This window comes from Typha latifolia, chromosome 8, assembly GCF_019914945.1.
Source record: "Typha latifolia isolate L0001 chromosome 8, TyphaL0001v2, whole genome shotgun sequence".
Classification (NCBI taxonomy): domain Eukaryota; kingdom Viridiplantae; phylum Streptophyta; class Magnoliopsida; order Poales; family Typhaceae; genus Typha; species Typha latifolia.
In genome coordinates, this window is record NC_133093.1 from 4,744,973 (window position 1) to 4,762,411 (window position 17,439).

Consider the following 17,439-nt stretch of genomic DNA (forward strand, 5'->3'; position numbering starts at 1 on the left):
AAAAGCTTGGCGTTCATCTCTACTTTCCTTCTTAATATTTCTTCGGACTTTTACTTAAGCGAACGAGTGATATCATTGCCTAATATTTAGATACATACTTGTGTCTAGGGGTTTTTCAATATGCAAAGACTATGTGAAACGTACGGATTAGATTTTATCAATTTACCCATCAAAACCTATTAAAATGTGGTAAAGATTGATCGCCTATGTAAATTTTGTGGATAGGCTATGCACAAAGGATTTTAATAGTTTAAATTAAATAATATGCGAGTATTGATTTAGATATTATTCTTCAACTCATATCCGTATTTGCATAAACTATCTAGATATGAATACAAATTCATATATCAAGAAAAACCCGACTCTCGGGTTAGGTTATGGGCCTAACCTGAGTTTGCTTGCTGTCGAAGCACAAAAGAAGGGGGTTTGGCTAGTTTGGCCTAGCCCAAACCCCACCTCCTTCACCATCGCTGGTTGCCGAATTTAACTAGAACATAAGAAATAGCAAAATCGATGCTATATCCCTCTATACTAGATAAAAGCCAAATTAAACATAAGGAGGCCAATATCACTAACCAGAGAAGAGTATGGAGTGGTCGGAGGAGTTCAGCGGTGAATGCTTTCCTTCTAACTGAGATAGGGAATAGGAGGAAAAAGTAGAGAGGGAAGAGAATTTCAATATGCAGCAATAGAGAGAGGGAAGAGAGGAACTTATTTCTATATAAATTTTAGGGATTAAGTAACGGCAAAATTTGAAATCTTATCTGAGATTTAGAATCAAATCTTATAGAAACAGAGATGGAGAGGAAGACACTACAGCGCACAAGCATTTCTTTTTTCAAGATGTTACAATTCCCCTATACAGGACTCTCATAATGTTGTTGCAATAAATGTCACTGATACATATGACACTAATGACAAACCTGTTGAGAATTTTTGTGAAGAGTTCCAGAATCTTCATTAAAAGTTCCATGTCTTATATTTATTGATCCACCTTTAACTGACGAAGACTAAATGGGGACAAACTTATACATCCAACTTGATTAAAATATTATAAAAATAGTGATATAAAAGACTTTCTTATATATCTGTAGTTATTATATATGGTATATGCTAATCTTATATATTCAGAAAAATGAAAACCGATATATCTGATATCGGTAGAAGAAAAGAATACAAATATAAATATAATTTTACAGTCTATCCGTACCAAGTACATTCTCAAAACCCCTTCCCCTTACTTAATTTTCTAAAATATTATATAATTTCAGCAGTAGCATAAAACCATAAAGATTAGAGATGAGTATTAAATCATGGCTTAATTACACTTTGCCCCTTTATACTTTAGACCCTGAATCATTTTGTCTTCTTGTATTATAAAAGCGTACAAATACCTCTATAAATTTTTAAAATGCTACAACCCCTTAGACTCAAATTCTAAAATTATTTTTTTATCTCTTTATAATTGGAGGAAAATATTAGGGTTTATTAGCTGAAAATATAAATTTACTTATCTATCCTTACCTACCATCAATCCACATCGCAAGTTGAGAGAGAGAATAAGAGAAACCCATCTTCTTCCCTTCTCGTCCCATCTTCTTCTCTTCTTCTTACTCTTTAATTTGCCACTCTTGGGAAGAAAATGACATGGAAAAGAAGAGGGAAAGCATAAGGAAGAAGATGAGGGTAAAATTGTTTGAAATTGTTTTTCTGGTATTCATGAGGATAATTTAGGTGTTCAAGTGTTTGGCATGGAAGGCTAATAGATAGGTTTAAATGTAGCATTTTAAAAGTCTAGGGGGCTATTGGTTTGCTTTTATAGTTCAAGGGCAAAAGTGATTATGATTTAAGTACGAAGTGTAATTAAGCCTTAAATCATTTGTCGTTTTGTAATGGCTATTGGTAACCGGTAAGCGTAGGGGTGAAAATTGGTCGAATTAACTCCAATCCGACCTGATTCGGATCGGATTCGGATAGAAAATTTCTATCGATTCGGATACGAATTTGGATACGAATAGAGTTTTTGAAAAAAATTAGGATACGGATAGAGTTTTTGAAAAAAATTCAGATACGGATAGGGTTTTCGGATTTGGATACGAATATCATATATTCGTTTACCCACATATTTTTTGAATGATTTCCAGTTTTTAGTTTGCTTATTAAATAATAAATATTAATATTATTACTAATAATATATTATATATTATTTATAGAGATTAATTTCTATAATTTTACATATTTGAGATATAAAAAATTTATTTGTTGTAAAACTCTTAATATTTTTGTATTAATTATATTTAAATAAAAATATTATAATTCTTTTAAATTTAATCAACCGAAAATTATGCGTATATGTTTAGATAGGATATGATTTTAAATTTTACTATCTATTCGTATCCAAATTCGTATGCGGACTAAAAATATTGATACTATTGTGTCCACGGCAGGAAGGGGCGTCTTCACTCTCAATTATCGTCGCACAAATCGGCGCAAATGTCTTCGGACGATAATCCCACTGCCGCCGCCGCCGCCGCCCCCACCACTACGCCCTCCTCTGTCAAGATCTACGCCGGTGCTGACCCCTTCGGTTCCCATCTAAAGGACGCCCTTGTCGCCCACCTCCGCTCCCTCCCCAACATCGACGTCGTCGACCTCGGCACCGACAAGTACTACTCCATCGCCGCCCAGATCGGTCGCCACGTCAGCTCCTCCTCCTCCTCCCCCCTTATAGAAACACGCGGCCTAGTCGCCTGTGGCACCGGCGCCGGCGTCTCCATCTTCGCCAACAAATTCCCCCGGGTCTACGCGGCCACCTGCCTCTCCGTTGCCGACGCCGTCAACGCCCGCTCCATCAACTCCTGTAACGTCCTCTCCCTGTCCGGCCTTTCTACTCCCCCCTCCGCCGCCGTCGAGATCCTCGGTGCCTGGCTAAGCACTCCCTTCAAATCGCCCTGCCCCGCCTCGAGCGGCGCCCCTTGGCCCGACGACCTCGACGCCTTCCTTGGTGCCGCCCCCGCCGAGATGGCCGCGATTCCCGAGCCAATCGGCGCCGACTCCAATTGCGCGATTTGTTGCCTGAGAAAGGGGATGGATTTCGAGCCGGTCGGGATCATGCCGGGCGGGGAGATGAGGATCGTGCGCGAGAGCCCGACCTCGGCCTACGTCCGGTTCAAGGCCGGAAGCGTCGAGCCGGCGCACCACCACACCTTCGGGCATGACCTCGCGGTGATCAAGGGAAAGAAGAAGGTCTGGAACCTGAGCAAGAAGGAGAGCTACGAGTTGACGGATGGAGATTTCTTATTCACGCCGGCCGGGGACGTGCATCGGGTGAAGTACTTTGAGGATACCGAGTTTTTTATCCGGTGGGATGGGAGGTGGGATATCTTCCTTGATGAGGATCTTGATGCTGCCAATCTTGCTGTCACTAAGGAGTTGGGGGATGGCTATTAAGATCGTTCTCTCCTCTCCGGGTATTTAAACTTCCCACATCCGCTGCTGCTGCTGCGCTGCTCTTTTTTTTTTTTTCGTGTCCTTGTTGTTCTTGTTGTTGTTCGTGCGTGTACTACTTGTGTGTAGACTCTGTGTGTTGGAATAAATTGATGTGCTATTAATGGATTTCCTAGTGCTGAATACCTTGATAAGGAAATAAAGGATGCTTAGCCATTTTACCTTATACAAGTGTTGAGTTTTAAGGATCATTCTATTAGGACTAGCGCTAAAGTAAGACAAAGATTGGCAACCATATGTGGGATAAAAGTCTAGGACTTAAACAATTAGCTTTGTAGGAGATATAAACAGTTCACCCTGAGAATTGGGGTTTTAAAACAAAGATTTCTGGACTAGATCTAACTGTCAGGAGTATCAAGTTTTAATGTGGCTTTATTCTCTTATTGATGATTCACTTTGGCTTTCCTAGAGTTGAATTGTGAATTCTCTACGTTAATCTTTTGATCTTTTATCATGATTGGATTTAAACACATCCCATTATTTTCAGTCCTACGATTAGCTCTTTAGATGGCTAAGTTTTATTTACGAAGAGAACATTCAGCTGTACATGCTTATGTGAACGTCTTGATCCAGCTTTATGTATTCTTTTGTTATCTTTCAGTGTTTGTAGTTTGTACTATATATAAGACGCATACATGGATACATTATATGCACATATAATTTTTAATAATGCTTAAATTTGTAAATATATGCAAAGGAAGTAGGAGCTGAAAAGAAATAAAAGATGTTGATGAGAAACTTGAAGTTCGCATAGATAGTCGCTGATGCGGGATTACATAAGGACTACAAATGCATAGACAGTGTTAATCTAAGTTCCTTGGGATCAAATTGGATTTGTGATACATCTTGTTAGAGTTTTTTTTATTATATTAGTTATTTATTTTTATTAAAATAAAATTTTTATAGGTCGCGTTTGAACGCCTGTATTAGGTTCGCAAAAACAGAAAATATCTTTTCTGCGCTCGAACGCGATCGGGCGTGTTCGAACGCGATCGACGGGAGTCCAATAGAACTAGGGTTAATAATTGTTATTTCGGCTTATTGGCTAGCCTCTATAAAGGTGGATGGTAGCCAAAATTATTATGCTTAATGAATATTAGTTTCTTGCCTCCTCTATCCTCTCTCTAGTCTCTCTACCCTAATCTCCCTTTTCCCTCCTCCCTCTTCACCAATCAACCACCTCTAATATTAGCAAGGTCTCTCCTAATTTTTAATCTCCCTCGTTTGTCGGGTCCTCCCTCTTCGTTGGGATCTCCACCACTTCTTTCCCTTCGTCCTTATCCCTTAAACAACATCAACCATTCACCCTTATCTCTATTATCATCTGTAACCCTAATATCTACTCAATCTGTCATCACCACCTTCACCCCACTCTATCGTATTTTCGTCCCAATTGCAGTTCGAATCTACGAAGGGCGTAAATACAAAAATCATAGATCAAGAAGTTACGGATTTATCCAACTTGGTTTCGTAATCTGACTACGAGAGAATATTTGGTGAATATTTTTCGTCGGTTGCACGGACTGCTTTCTATAATCAATCCAGATCTTGAAGGGATCATTCCGTAGCCAATCATTGGTATCAGAGCTCGGTTAACCTCGGATCTCCATTAATGGTGGAGGCAAGGAAGATGGCATCAATACGGAGATCAATGGAGAACACACCGACAAGGAAGACTCAATCTACGATAACCCTAACCATGAGGCCGATTCCTTTGGGGCAACCACGGTAGGACCGAGTCAACCAACGTCCATGGGTGTGAGCATGGGCTTGGCGGATGAATTAAGGGGCATGTTCCAAACATTGCTGCATAGGGTGGACGCAATGCAGAATGATCATAATACTTTAAAGGAATATGTCATGAACCGATCGGCTTCGTCATCTCTTCGATGAAGATTGGTGTCTCAAGAATGACCAGCGGTGGGACCACACCGAACCGATACCCCACGAGTCCACGTATGACATGTTAATGTCAATGATCTTCTTTTACCTATGCCTACACATCATCCCCCACCTCCGATACACAACCCAAGACTAGCAATGGTGGAACCCGACAGGCGTGCGGCACTAGTGCGCTTCGTCAATGAAAATGATTGACACTTAGAGGATGAAGTTGATCCCTTCGGAGATGGTGATGGTCGTGCTCGAGAATTCAGAGAAGGAGATCAACAAGTACAAAGGTTCAGAATTGAACCAAGAATCTTTCGCGAACCCGACAATGCTATTCGGGGGAGAACCGCATGCTTGGACTTCCCAAAATTCGAAGGCGGTGATCTAACGGATTGGGTTTTCAAGTGGAGCAATAGTTTGATTGTCAAGGGACAACGGAGGATACAAAGGTACAGATGGTAAGCTTTCACCTCCAAGGAACGGCATTGCATTAGTATCGATCGGCTATTCGTGGTGAAAGATTTGCTGGTTGGGCAAACTTTTGTAGGAGGATTACACACAAATTTGGGACAAGCGGCATATGAAGATTTTGCTGCCACATTAAGCAAGATGGTTCAGAGGACAATCGTATTGGAGTACCAAGCAGAATTTGAAAGAGTTAGTAGTCGCTGCGAGTCACCTTGGCCCGAACCGACATTGATGAGCACATTCATTTCAGGGCTGCGTGAGGAGATCCAGGCAGATGTTTGTGCTCTTTGTCCTACCACTCTTGAGGAGGCCTTTGAGAAGGCCGTGAGGATGGAGCAAAAGTATAAGGCTCTCAAGATGGCAGTGAAAATAAATTGGGGCAACCGAGATGGGTGGCTTGCGCCTAGAATGTCAGCTAGCAATTCTACGGGGTCAAAGATAGCGGCTGCTAGTATTAGAGTACGACCACCCTTGAGACACTCTTTCGATATTAGAGGAGGCGCAAGACCTCCCGTTCAAACTCTCATACCCGCCCAGTGGAGGAGCGAAGAGCAAAGGGCCTTTGCTTTCGATGCGATGAACATTTCACCCCCGATCATCGGTGTTCAAAACCGATCGGGAGTGTGATGCTCATCGATGGTCTCGAGGAGGATGATGAGGTTGTTGGTGAAATATCGATGCATGCATATTCAAGAGTACAGCCATCAGCCATCACCATACTCTGCCATACGCTAAGAGTATGTCCAGTACCAGTCCGAACCAGATACCGTTCTAGCCATCACATCATATCACATCACATCACATATACATGTACTTTTATGATTTCCTATATATGATAAATCATATGCATATATCCAGTACGACAACAGATCATGCAACTCAAGAATTTAGATGGTAAAGAAGCCGAGAGAAAAATGATGCAATGCCGACTCTAACCATGTATACTTTTGCTAGTCTATCACATGCACACTCATGATAGAGATCATCCTGACATAAAAACTATAACAGTATAATCATCTCTATATATCACCAATGTACTCATATCTCAGATCAGCCTAATCAAATGTATGATAAAATATGCTTGACTGAAATCATCTCTAGATAAAATCATATAATCATGCTGGAGGCCAAAACATGCGTGTACATAAGATATAATATATCCTAATTTGAGAAAGGCGTCTAGGGGATAAGACTACTCACACCACTGCAAATACCAAATCACCACTCGCTCATGCTGCTACGATAACGATCAAGCCTCGATAGCTAGGTCCATAGGGTCTTGAACAGGGGGGTCGGGATCGGAAATTATTTATAATAAACATGTCAGTTCTTCTATTAATTAAAATTAACTCGACAAAATGATAGTTTTTAGTTGTAATTATGTACTCTTCAATTCTATATTTATTTTTGTTATTTATTAATCATAATTATATTATTTTCTAGTGTATTTAAAATATATTTTATCTGTCTACTATTCTCTTTGATAATTAAGAAAATAATAATTAAGTTACTGCAATTAATTATGTAAGAGTATACGTACATAACCCTAAAAATTTCTTAGGATTAAAATAGTAATTTATATTGCAGGTATTTTGCTAAACATGATATAATTAGAACTATATACTAACAATGATATAATTATATTTAATTTGTATAACTTAAATACATTAAATTAACTAAGCTAAACTAATTGTGCATATATATATATATATATATATATATATATAAAATAGAATTGTATATAGTGCTGGGCTTAGCCCAACACCATGCACAGCCCAGTGCCTGGCGTTGCAAGGGCGCTAGGCCGAGCCCAGCGCCTGGCGCTACAAGGGCGCTAGGCCGAGCCTAGCGCCTGGCGCTACAAGGGCGCTGGGCCGAGCCCAGCACCCCTTGCAGAGTGCAGCCAAGGAGAGAAAGGAAGAAGGAGGAGGAGAGGAAGAAGAAAGAGAAGAAGAAGAAGAAGAAGAAGAAGAAGGAGAAGAAGAAGAAAGAAGAAGAAGAAGAAGAAGAAGAAGAAGAAGAAGAAGAGGAAGAAGGTTGGGCCATGGCGGACGGGTGCGGCCGCTGGTGGCCACTCAGCGGCCGGCCTCTCGCCGACGGCTCAATCCTCCGGCGGTCCGAGAGAAAGAGAGGTAGAGAGATAGAGAGAGAAAGAAGGAGGGAAGCTCACCGGCATTAGTGGATGTGGCGGCGGCAGCGGGTAGAGAGAGAGAAGGGGTGTTAGAAAGAGAGAGAAAGAGAGGAAGATGAGAATGAATCCGAGAGAGAGAGAAAGAGAAAGAGAGAGAGAGAGAGAGAAACGGTGGGGAGGGGGCTGCGGCGGCGGCGGTAGGGGCCCACCGCACCAGCTGGCTCGGCCAGGTTGGTCGGGCCGGCGCTTAGGGCGCGTGGCGCCCAACACCGCTACCCTTGCATGGCACGAGTTGTTGGGCTTGGGTTATTACACTTTGTCCCCAACCTAAAACTCCAAATCATGCCTCCTATTATCAGCATAACTTTTCTGTCTACTTTGTGCCACCTTCATATGTTCTCTAATTGTCTTTATCTTCTCAACTCTAGCTTGCACTAGTATTGAGTTTTCAACCTTCGTTTCTCCAACTTTTTCCCAATCAATTGGTGATCTGCATTTCCTGCCATATAATGCTTCCAAAAGACTGATGAAACTGCTTCCAAAATCTAGACACAAAATGAGGATCTCTATCTGAAGTGATACTAACTAGAATTCCATGGTGAGCAAAAATTTCATCTCTAAACAAGATAGCTAATTTTTCCATTGAATCAGTGGTACTAACTGGTAAAAAGTGTGCTGATTTGGTTAGTCTATCAATAATCACCCAAATTGCATTCTTCCCTTTCTATGTCTTTGGTAACCCTGTCACAAAATCTAAATTAATATGTTCCGATTTCTATTCAGGAATCTGCAAAGGTTTAAAGTGCCTGTAGGCCTCTAATGCTCATTCTTGACTTGCTGAAAAGTCAAACACCTAGCCACAAATTCCCCAATATTTCTTTTCATTCCTTCCCACCAAAATTTCCTTTTTAACTCATGATACATTTTTGTTCCCCCGGGGTGCATAGCATAAGCAGAAGTATAAGCTTATTTAAAATTTCATTTCTAAGTCCTTCATAATTAAGAAGATACAATTTGCCTCTAAAACGCAATATCTTTGTAGAGTCTATAGAGAAATTTGGTTTATTAGAATTATGTACTTGTTTCACAATTTGTATAGCCTTACTATCAATCTTCTGAGATGCACTAATTCTATCTATCAATGTAGGTTTGACTGTAAATTGTGCTAGTAAACCGACTCCACTTCCTTTGGTCACAATTGGAACCTCTAGCCTTTGCAGCTCCTTAAGTATCATAGTTTGTTGGGTAACTAAAAATGATAGACTCCTAACTGACTTCCTACTTAAGGCATCTACAACAATATTTACCCGAATGATAATTTATGGTACAATCATAATCCAACACTAATTCCAACCATCTCCTTTGCCGCAAATTAAGTTCTTTTTGAGTAAACAAATATTTAAGACTTTTATGATCTATAAAAATTTCACATTTTTCCCCATATAGATAGTGTCGCCAAATCTTTAAAGCAAACACTACAGCAGCCAACTCCAAATCATGAGTAGGATAATTCTGTTCATAATCTTTTAACTATCTAGATGCATAAGCCACTACATTACCATTCTGCATTAAAACGCAACCTAATCCTTTGTGTTAGGTTTTTATTTGATGGCAATTGAATACAAAATATTCTAAGTGTATTTTTTCATGTATATGAGCTTTACACAAGTTTAGAATATCTCTGGTTTGAATAATTGCAAGATTATTGGAGAAAAGCCGTTGAGTTCACACCGCGTTCACAAACGCGTTCGAACGCGGGTATTACGTTCACACAGACAATGAGCCACGTTCACAAACGCGTTCGAACGCGAGTACTGCATTCACATAGACCGAGAGCTGTGTTCACAAACGCGTTCGAACACAACCTGAAGAATTCAAGTTGTCGCGTTCGAACGCATTCGGGCCCGTTCGAATGCACTTGAGATCAAGTCATGCCATTCGAACGCACCCGGGCCGCATTCGAACGCACCAATGAAGTTTGATAAAATTGGACTTTCGTGAGTACGACGGATAAGACTTGGATTTGGCTCTATCTTGAAGATCATATATAAAGATTGTGATGCCCTATCTCTAGGGTGGTTGAAGAAGCATTATTGAAGGAGACTTCTTGAGGTTACATCGGTTCTTCAACTAACAAGGTTCCACTCATTATTAAAAAGTTAATCTTTCATCTTAAGGGTTATCTAGACGAAAGATCAATCTCGAGGGTTACTAAAGTTGGACTTCAATCACGAGAAGCAGTGAATCGTGGGTTCTAGCGAGCAAGACTAAGAAGAACAAAGACGTTTGGATCGACAGGTTGTATTGTGAGTCAGTCCTGTAACTGCTACTATTCTAGTGATTGGTTTTGATCCGAGTTTGGATCCGTGGTTTTTTCCCGTTTGGGTTTTTCCACGTTAAATTCTTGGCGTTCATCTCTGCTTTCGTTCTTAATATTTCTACGGACTTTTACTTAAGCGAACGAGTGTTATCATTGCCTAGTATTTAGATACATACTTGTGTCTAGGGGTTTTTCAATTAGTATCAGAACGGGTTCTCTCACTCTTTGAGAGAGATCAGATAGGCATGGATTTTCATAGAGATGGACTATCATCTATTAGACCTCCTATCCTAGATGGATCAAATTATGGATATTAAAAAGCTAGGATGAGAGCTTACTTGAAGTCTATAGATGAACAAGTATGGTTTACCGTTGTGAACGGTTGGAGTCCACCAATGTACATGGTGGATGATAAACTTGTTGATAAACCGATAGAGTCATCGGATAGGTCAGACTATGAAAAAGTTGTATGGAATAGCAAGGCAATAAATGCAATGTTTAATTGTGTTTCCTCAGAAGAATTTAAAAGAATTTCTCATTGTGAGATAGCAAAAGAAGCTTGGACGATCTTAGAACTACTCATGAAGGAACTATGGCTGTAAAACTTTCTAAACTTCAGAGGTTGACCACTAGTTTTGAAACTCTACGTATAGAGGAGAATGAGACATTTGATGAGTTCTATGCAAAGCAGAGTGATATAGTCAACTCTAGTTTCAACCTAAGAGAGAAAATTCCTGAAAACAGAATTGTCCGTAAGATCCTTAGGTCTCTTCCAGAGAAGTTTCAGGCGAAAGTTACAGCTATTGAGGAAAGTAAGGACATCAATTCTATGAAAGTTGAACAATTGGTAGAAAATCTACAAACATTTGAGTCCAGTCTTTCAAAACCGAGGAAGTCCAAAGGGATTGCTCTATCCACAGTTGAAGAAATTATAGAGGAGTCTGATGATGAAGGTGATTTAGATGTTGAGATGTTGGCCATGTTCGTCAAAAAGTTTAATAAATTCTTTTGGAAGCCAAACAAGTTGAATGCTAAAAAACTTGAGAAAAGCAAAGCCTTTGTGAAAAAGAAGAATACTGCGAGTTCGAATATACGTGTGAGCAACAACAGTGTCAAACAGAAAAATAAGAATTCTGAGAATAAAGTTCGATGTTTTGAATGTTTTGGTTTTGGACACATAGCACAAGAATGCCCTAATCGCCTTAAGAAGAAGGGTAAAGCCATGAAAGTTACTTGGGATGACTCAGATGAATCTGATGATGATTCTAGAAAAGACGAAGAAAACTTTGTTGCTTTTGCCTCTTCTCTACTTAATATCGATTCTGTTGTTGATACTGATAGTACAGATGATCAAGATATGTTACTAGCTGAGGAAGATGAATTTGAAATTCAAAAGGCATATAATGACCTGTACTTGGAGTCATTTAAACTCAAGAAAAGCAATCTTAGACTACTTCAACGACTCAAAGTAATCGAGCTAGAAAGAATTCAATTTGAGGAGAAGTACAAATTGGAACTTGAACGTGTCAAAGACCTTTCTAAACAACTTGACGATGCAAAAAATAAAATGAAGGCTGATGAAATTGAACTAGAGCGACTGAATAACGAAGTGACATTTCTAAAAGGGAAGAACAAACTTGACGGGATCCTAAAGGCTCAGATCTCTGAAAAAGACAGGTATGGTGTTGGATACACTAGTAATTCAAATAATAATAAAACTGTCTTCGTTTCTACAGTTATACAAAAGGAATAATATCTGAAGTCATCAACCGCTTTTATAAAACAATCATGGATGAATGCTTCTAAACTGAAGGTGAATCTACAAACTAGTGAATCGTCAACGGCACCAAAGGTAAACTTTAGTCACACTCCTCGACAAAAGGTGAGTAGAAAATGGTTTGTTTCGACATGCTATCATTGCGGCATTCTAGGGCATATTCGACCTCATTATAAATTTTTGCAAAAACCTAGAACTGCTTTTATTTATGGGATAAAAACAAAGGCCATATGGGTCAAGAAAAGTGATTTGAAATGTTATGTTGTGCATACAGCTTTGAAAGCTTTAAATTCTGATTTGTGGTATTTAGACAGTGGCTGTTCAAGACATATGTCGGGTGACAAGTTGTTATTTTCTAATCTTGAAGAACATGAAGGGGGAGTTGTGACATTCAGAGATGGTAATTCATTCAAGGTAATAGGTAAAGGAAAGGTAAGTTCTCCGGGGGTTCCTATTCTTGAAAATGTTCTTTATGTTAAGGGCTTAAAAGCAAATCTTCTAAGTATCAGCCAAATTTGTGATGAAGATTATGAGATAAAATTCTCTAAAAATGATTGTACTATTCTAGATCATGGTGGTAATGTTATATGTTATGTATCTAGAACATCTGATAATTGCTATGTTATTGGAACGTCACATAAAATAAAATGTAACAGTGCTTCTTTTGACATTGCAGATCTTTGGCATCAACGTCTTGGACATGTGAATCACAAGGAATTATTTACTCTGTCCAAACAAGAAGTGGTAAGAGGAATACCTAAGATAAAAGAAATGTCAAAACGAGTGTGCGGTTCGTGTCAAATTGGAAAACAAACTAAGATTTCACACAAGAAGGTAAATGCAGCTACCACCGACCGTGTGCTCCAATTAGTTCACATGGACTTGATAGGTCCAACAAAAACAGAAAGTCTTGGAGGTAAACGCTATATATTCTTAATGGTCGATGATTACTCCAGATATACCCGGGTTGCCTTTCTACGTGAGAAGTCTGAAACCTTTAAAGTTTTTAAATCACTATGCTTAAAATTGCAAAATGAAAAATCTATTACCCTAGTTAGGATTCGTTCTGATCATGGTAGAGAATTTGAAAATAAATTTTTTTCCATATTTTGCGATTCTCTTGGTATTCAACATGAATTTTCAGCTCCTATAACTCCACAACAGAACGGGATTGTGGAAAGAAAGAACCGAGTTGTGTAGGAAATGGCTAGGGTTATGCTTCACGCTAAAAAGGTTCCTCAAAGATTTTGGGCAGAGGCGGTCAATACAGCAGTACATGTGATAAATCATGTTTATCTAAGACTAGGTACAAAAATGGCTACATATGAAATCTGGAAAGGTAAGAAACCTAGTGTTAAATATTTTCGAGTTTTTGGTAGTAAATGTTATATCTTACGTGATCGAGAATATTTGACTAAATTTGACACTAGAAGTAATGAAGGCATCTTCTTAGGGTATTCGAATAATAGCAGAGCCTACAGAGTATTTAATATTGACACTTCTACGGTTATGGAATCTGCTAATGTTATGATAGATGAATCCACTATTGATTTAACTGAAGCTACTCCTATTTCTGTTTCTGCAAATACATATGACGAAGAAATAGGAAATGACATTGATCTGGAAATTGAGAATCAGGATGAGGACAAAGTTGATATGAACAAAGATGACTGTAACGTACCGGAACCATCTGCCAGAGTGAAATCAGATCATCCACTGTCACAAGTGATCGGAGACGTAAATGAACAAATTAAGACAAGACGACAAATCCAAAGTGAGGTATCATTTACTTGTTATACATCTTCTTTTGAACCTAAAAATGTGAAGAAAGCATTGTTAGACGATTCTTGGGTTAATGCTATGCATGAGGAATTAGAGCAATTTTCTAGCAATGATGTTTGGTATTTAGTTCCTAGACCTAACAATGTGAATGTCATTGGAACAAAATTGATTTACAAGAATAAAATTGATGAACATGGCAATATAGTTCAAAATAAAGCTAGACTCATAGCACAGGGATATACTCAGGTTGAGGGTATAGATTTTGATGCGACATTTGCTCCTGTTGCTAGATTAGAATCTATTCGTATACTGCTTGCTATTGTTTGTCACTTAAAGTTTAAATTGTTTCAAATGGATGTGAAAAGTGCTTTCTTGAATGGTACTCTGAATGAAGATGTTTATGTAGAACAACCGAAAGGGTTCGAAGATCAAAAATTTCCTTCTCATGTGTTTAAACTGAAAAAAGCCATCTACGGGCTAAAACAAGCTCCAAGAGCTTGGTATGAGAAGTTGACCACTTTTTTAGTGGATGCGGGGTTCACTCGAGGGGGAGTGGACAAGACATTGTTCATTAGACGGTCAAACAAGAGATTAGTTGTGGCACAAATTTATGTGGATGACATTGTCTTCGGGTGAACGAGTCGATCGTTAGCTAAGGAGTTTGCAGATCTTATGCATAGTCATTTTGAGATGAGCATGATGGGTGAGTTGAAGTTCTTTTTGGGACTTCAAATTACTCAGTTGGAAAAAGGGATATTTATCGCTCAAACCAAGTATGCTAAGGATCTTGTGACTAAATTCAGTTTAGAAAATGCAAAACATGCTAGAACTCCTATGAGTACAACTACCAAACTAGGTAAGGATATTTCAGGAAAAAGTGTTGATCAGACAATGTATAGGAGCATGATTGGTAGTCTTTTGTACTTAACTGCTAGTAGACCTGACATTGCATTTAGTGTCGGTGTGTGTGCTAGGTTCCAGTCTGAACCTAAAGAGACACATTTATTTGCTGTGAAACGTATTATAAAATATGTCGGTGGCACAGTTGACTTAGGTATCTAGTTTACGTATGACTCGGAAGCTATCATATCTGGATACACGGATTCTGATTGGGCAGGTTCATGTGATGATAGAAAAAGTTTCTCATGTGAATGTTTTTATATTGGCAAAGTAAGAAACAAAACTCGATATCTTTATCTACTGCGGAAGCCGAGTACATTGCAGCGGGAAGTTGTTCTCAGTTACTATGGATGAAACAGATGGTCAAAGATTACGACATTGAACAAGATACTATGGTCCTTTATTGTGACAACATGAGTGCTATTAATATATCAAAAAATCCTATTCAACATTCGTGTACAAAATATATTGATATCCAACATCATTTTATACAGAGATTTGAGTATCTTCGTACTTCTTTAGGGATTTGTGCTTTGGATTGATTTTTTTTGTTTTGGTTTGCGTGTTTTGGTTTGCATGTTTCATTTTTATTATTTCTTTTCGTTTCTTTTTAGGTTTTCTTTACTCTGAAATTTTCTTTGGTTTTAGTTTTAGATTTGTCGAGAGTTTTTGTCATATATAAAAAAAAAAATTTGATGCACTCCTAGATTCAATAATATACTCTTGACATATAAATATGATTTTTCTCTTCATTATGAGTTATGATAGTCAATTCTGTCATCTTGTAGTATATTATATCATTTCTAATTTGTTCACTCTCTCGACTTCTATGACAATTAAACTAAATTTAATGCACTCATAACGTGTGTATATTCTTGAGTGAGCATGTCATCATGAAATTTTTTTTAAATAGCTCACTATTGATGTTGATCTGCACAATTTGACCTCATGATTAGTCATCACAAATGTGTTCATAAAAGATCAATGAAAAGGGCTACAATGAGTTTGTGTGAAAGCCATCTTGTTTAGAGTCCAGTTTGACTCAGTACATTGCTTGCAAATTAAATAAATTTTTTTTGATGTTTCTGAATATCTTCTTGCACATTGTTTGATATGTACTACAAGAAAAGGGCTACCTACTCATGTGTGAAAGCCATCATTGCACCTATATGGTTAATATATAAAAAAAATAATACAGGAAATATTCCTGTTCGGTTATGGAGAATAAGTCAAAAAGTGCAAATTTAAATACTAAGTCGATTTGACTACTGTGTTGTATCATTGTTTAAATAGGAAAGTATATTTAAAAAGAATGTTTCATGTTATCTATGCTCACCTTGCATATGTATATTGTTATGATCAATCAAGATTAATTTAATTTTGAGTGATGCATTAGAATTGATTATAATATGCTTTTGATGATTTGATTGATCTGTGTATGACTTATTTCATTCGACTATCATATTCTATGTCTTGAATTTATTTTGAATTTTTAGAGGTGCATCTCCAAAAAGATTTTTTTTATTTTTTTTCTTAGATTTTTCTTTACTTAAAAAATAAAAAAGGGGCATTCGAACGCAAATTTTTAAGTTCGAACGCGGTGACTGGCGCGTTCGAACGCGCAGACTGGTGCGTTCGAACGCACTCAAAGATTCTTTATATATTGCGTCTGAACCCAAGGGTTTTCATCTTCCATCTTCCAAACCCTTCATTTTCTCCCTCTCAAATCTTCAAGATCTTGGTATTTTTAATCAAATTTCTCACTACAAACCCTTTTAAAGGATTGTTCTCCTTCGGATCTAGCATCTTTCGGCCGAATTTCTGAGTTTTTATTCAGATGTTATTCGCGCTGAACTTCGTCTTCCTGATGGTGAGTTCCAGTACCCCACGTCTGCTCCACTTCCTGATGTCGATGAATATGCTGGCACTGTACTTATCAAAGGGGAACGTTGGAAGGGAAACATGATGCCGCATGCGAAGCTGACACCAGTGGCTCGCATACTTCACCTGTTTGTCTGTACAACGTCACCCCCAAGACTCGACATTCCAGTATTAGTCTAGATCGTGCATTCCTTCTTCATGCAATGTTAACTGGAGTCTTTGTTGATTTGGCTGCGGTGATCTATGACTCGATTCTCACAGCTGCCCAGAAAGAAGCACCTCGTGAGGGGTTACCATTTGGCATCTTTATTACAAATTTGTGCACTCAGAGTGGGGTGCGTGTGGATGCTTCAGAACCTTCCCTTACTTCGCACAAACCGTTGGATCGAATTACACTTAAGCGGAGTCAAGCTCACGACCAGTTGTCTCCTCTCAAGCCGTCCTCTTCCGCCGCTGGTCACTCATCACACCTCGACAGCTCTGATGATAGCTCTGACGGTGACACATCTCACTCTGAGGGAGAGTTACCACAGTACTCTGACCGTTTCGATCAGCTTAGTACTCAAGTGCAGGATCTCTATTCGGCAGTGAATGATTTACAAGCTGAGCAAGCTCGTCAGAGGACTATACTTGACTCTGTGTCGATGATTCTTCGACGTCAGTTTCCTCCGAGTTCCTAGTCTTTGGCATTTGTGTCAAAAAAGGGGAGAGTGTCTAAGTGTCTAGGTGTGTCGGGCAAGCATGGTAATAGGGGGAGTTTATTAGAGTCTTTCTGTCTTTCTA

General features: G+C 38.8%; 1 protein-coding gene across 1 annotated transcript; it reads left to right on the top strand.

Annotated features, from left to right (window-relative positions):
- The first annotated feature begins 2,410 nt into the window (after nt 1-2,410).
- Nucleotides 2,411-3,615, top strand: LOC140794138 (DNA damage-repair/toleration protein DRT102). The gene has a single exon (XM_073146019.1). The coding sequence runs from the start codon at nt 2,494-2,496 to the stop codon at nt 3,448-3,450; it is 957 nt and encodes a 318-aa protein (XP_073002120.1). The 5' UTR covers nt 2,411-2,493; the 3' UTR covers nt 3,451-3,615.
- Nucleotides 3,616-17,439: the final 13,824 nt, after the last annotated feature.

What these genes read in the sequence shown, in the direction of transcription:
- LOC140794138 (XM_073146019.1), top strand. Translation starts at nt 2,494, where the DNA reads ATGTCTTCGGACGATAATCCCACTGCCGCCGCCGCCGCCGCCCCCACC.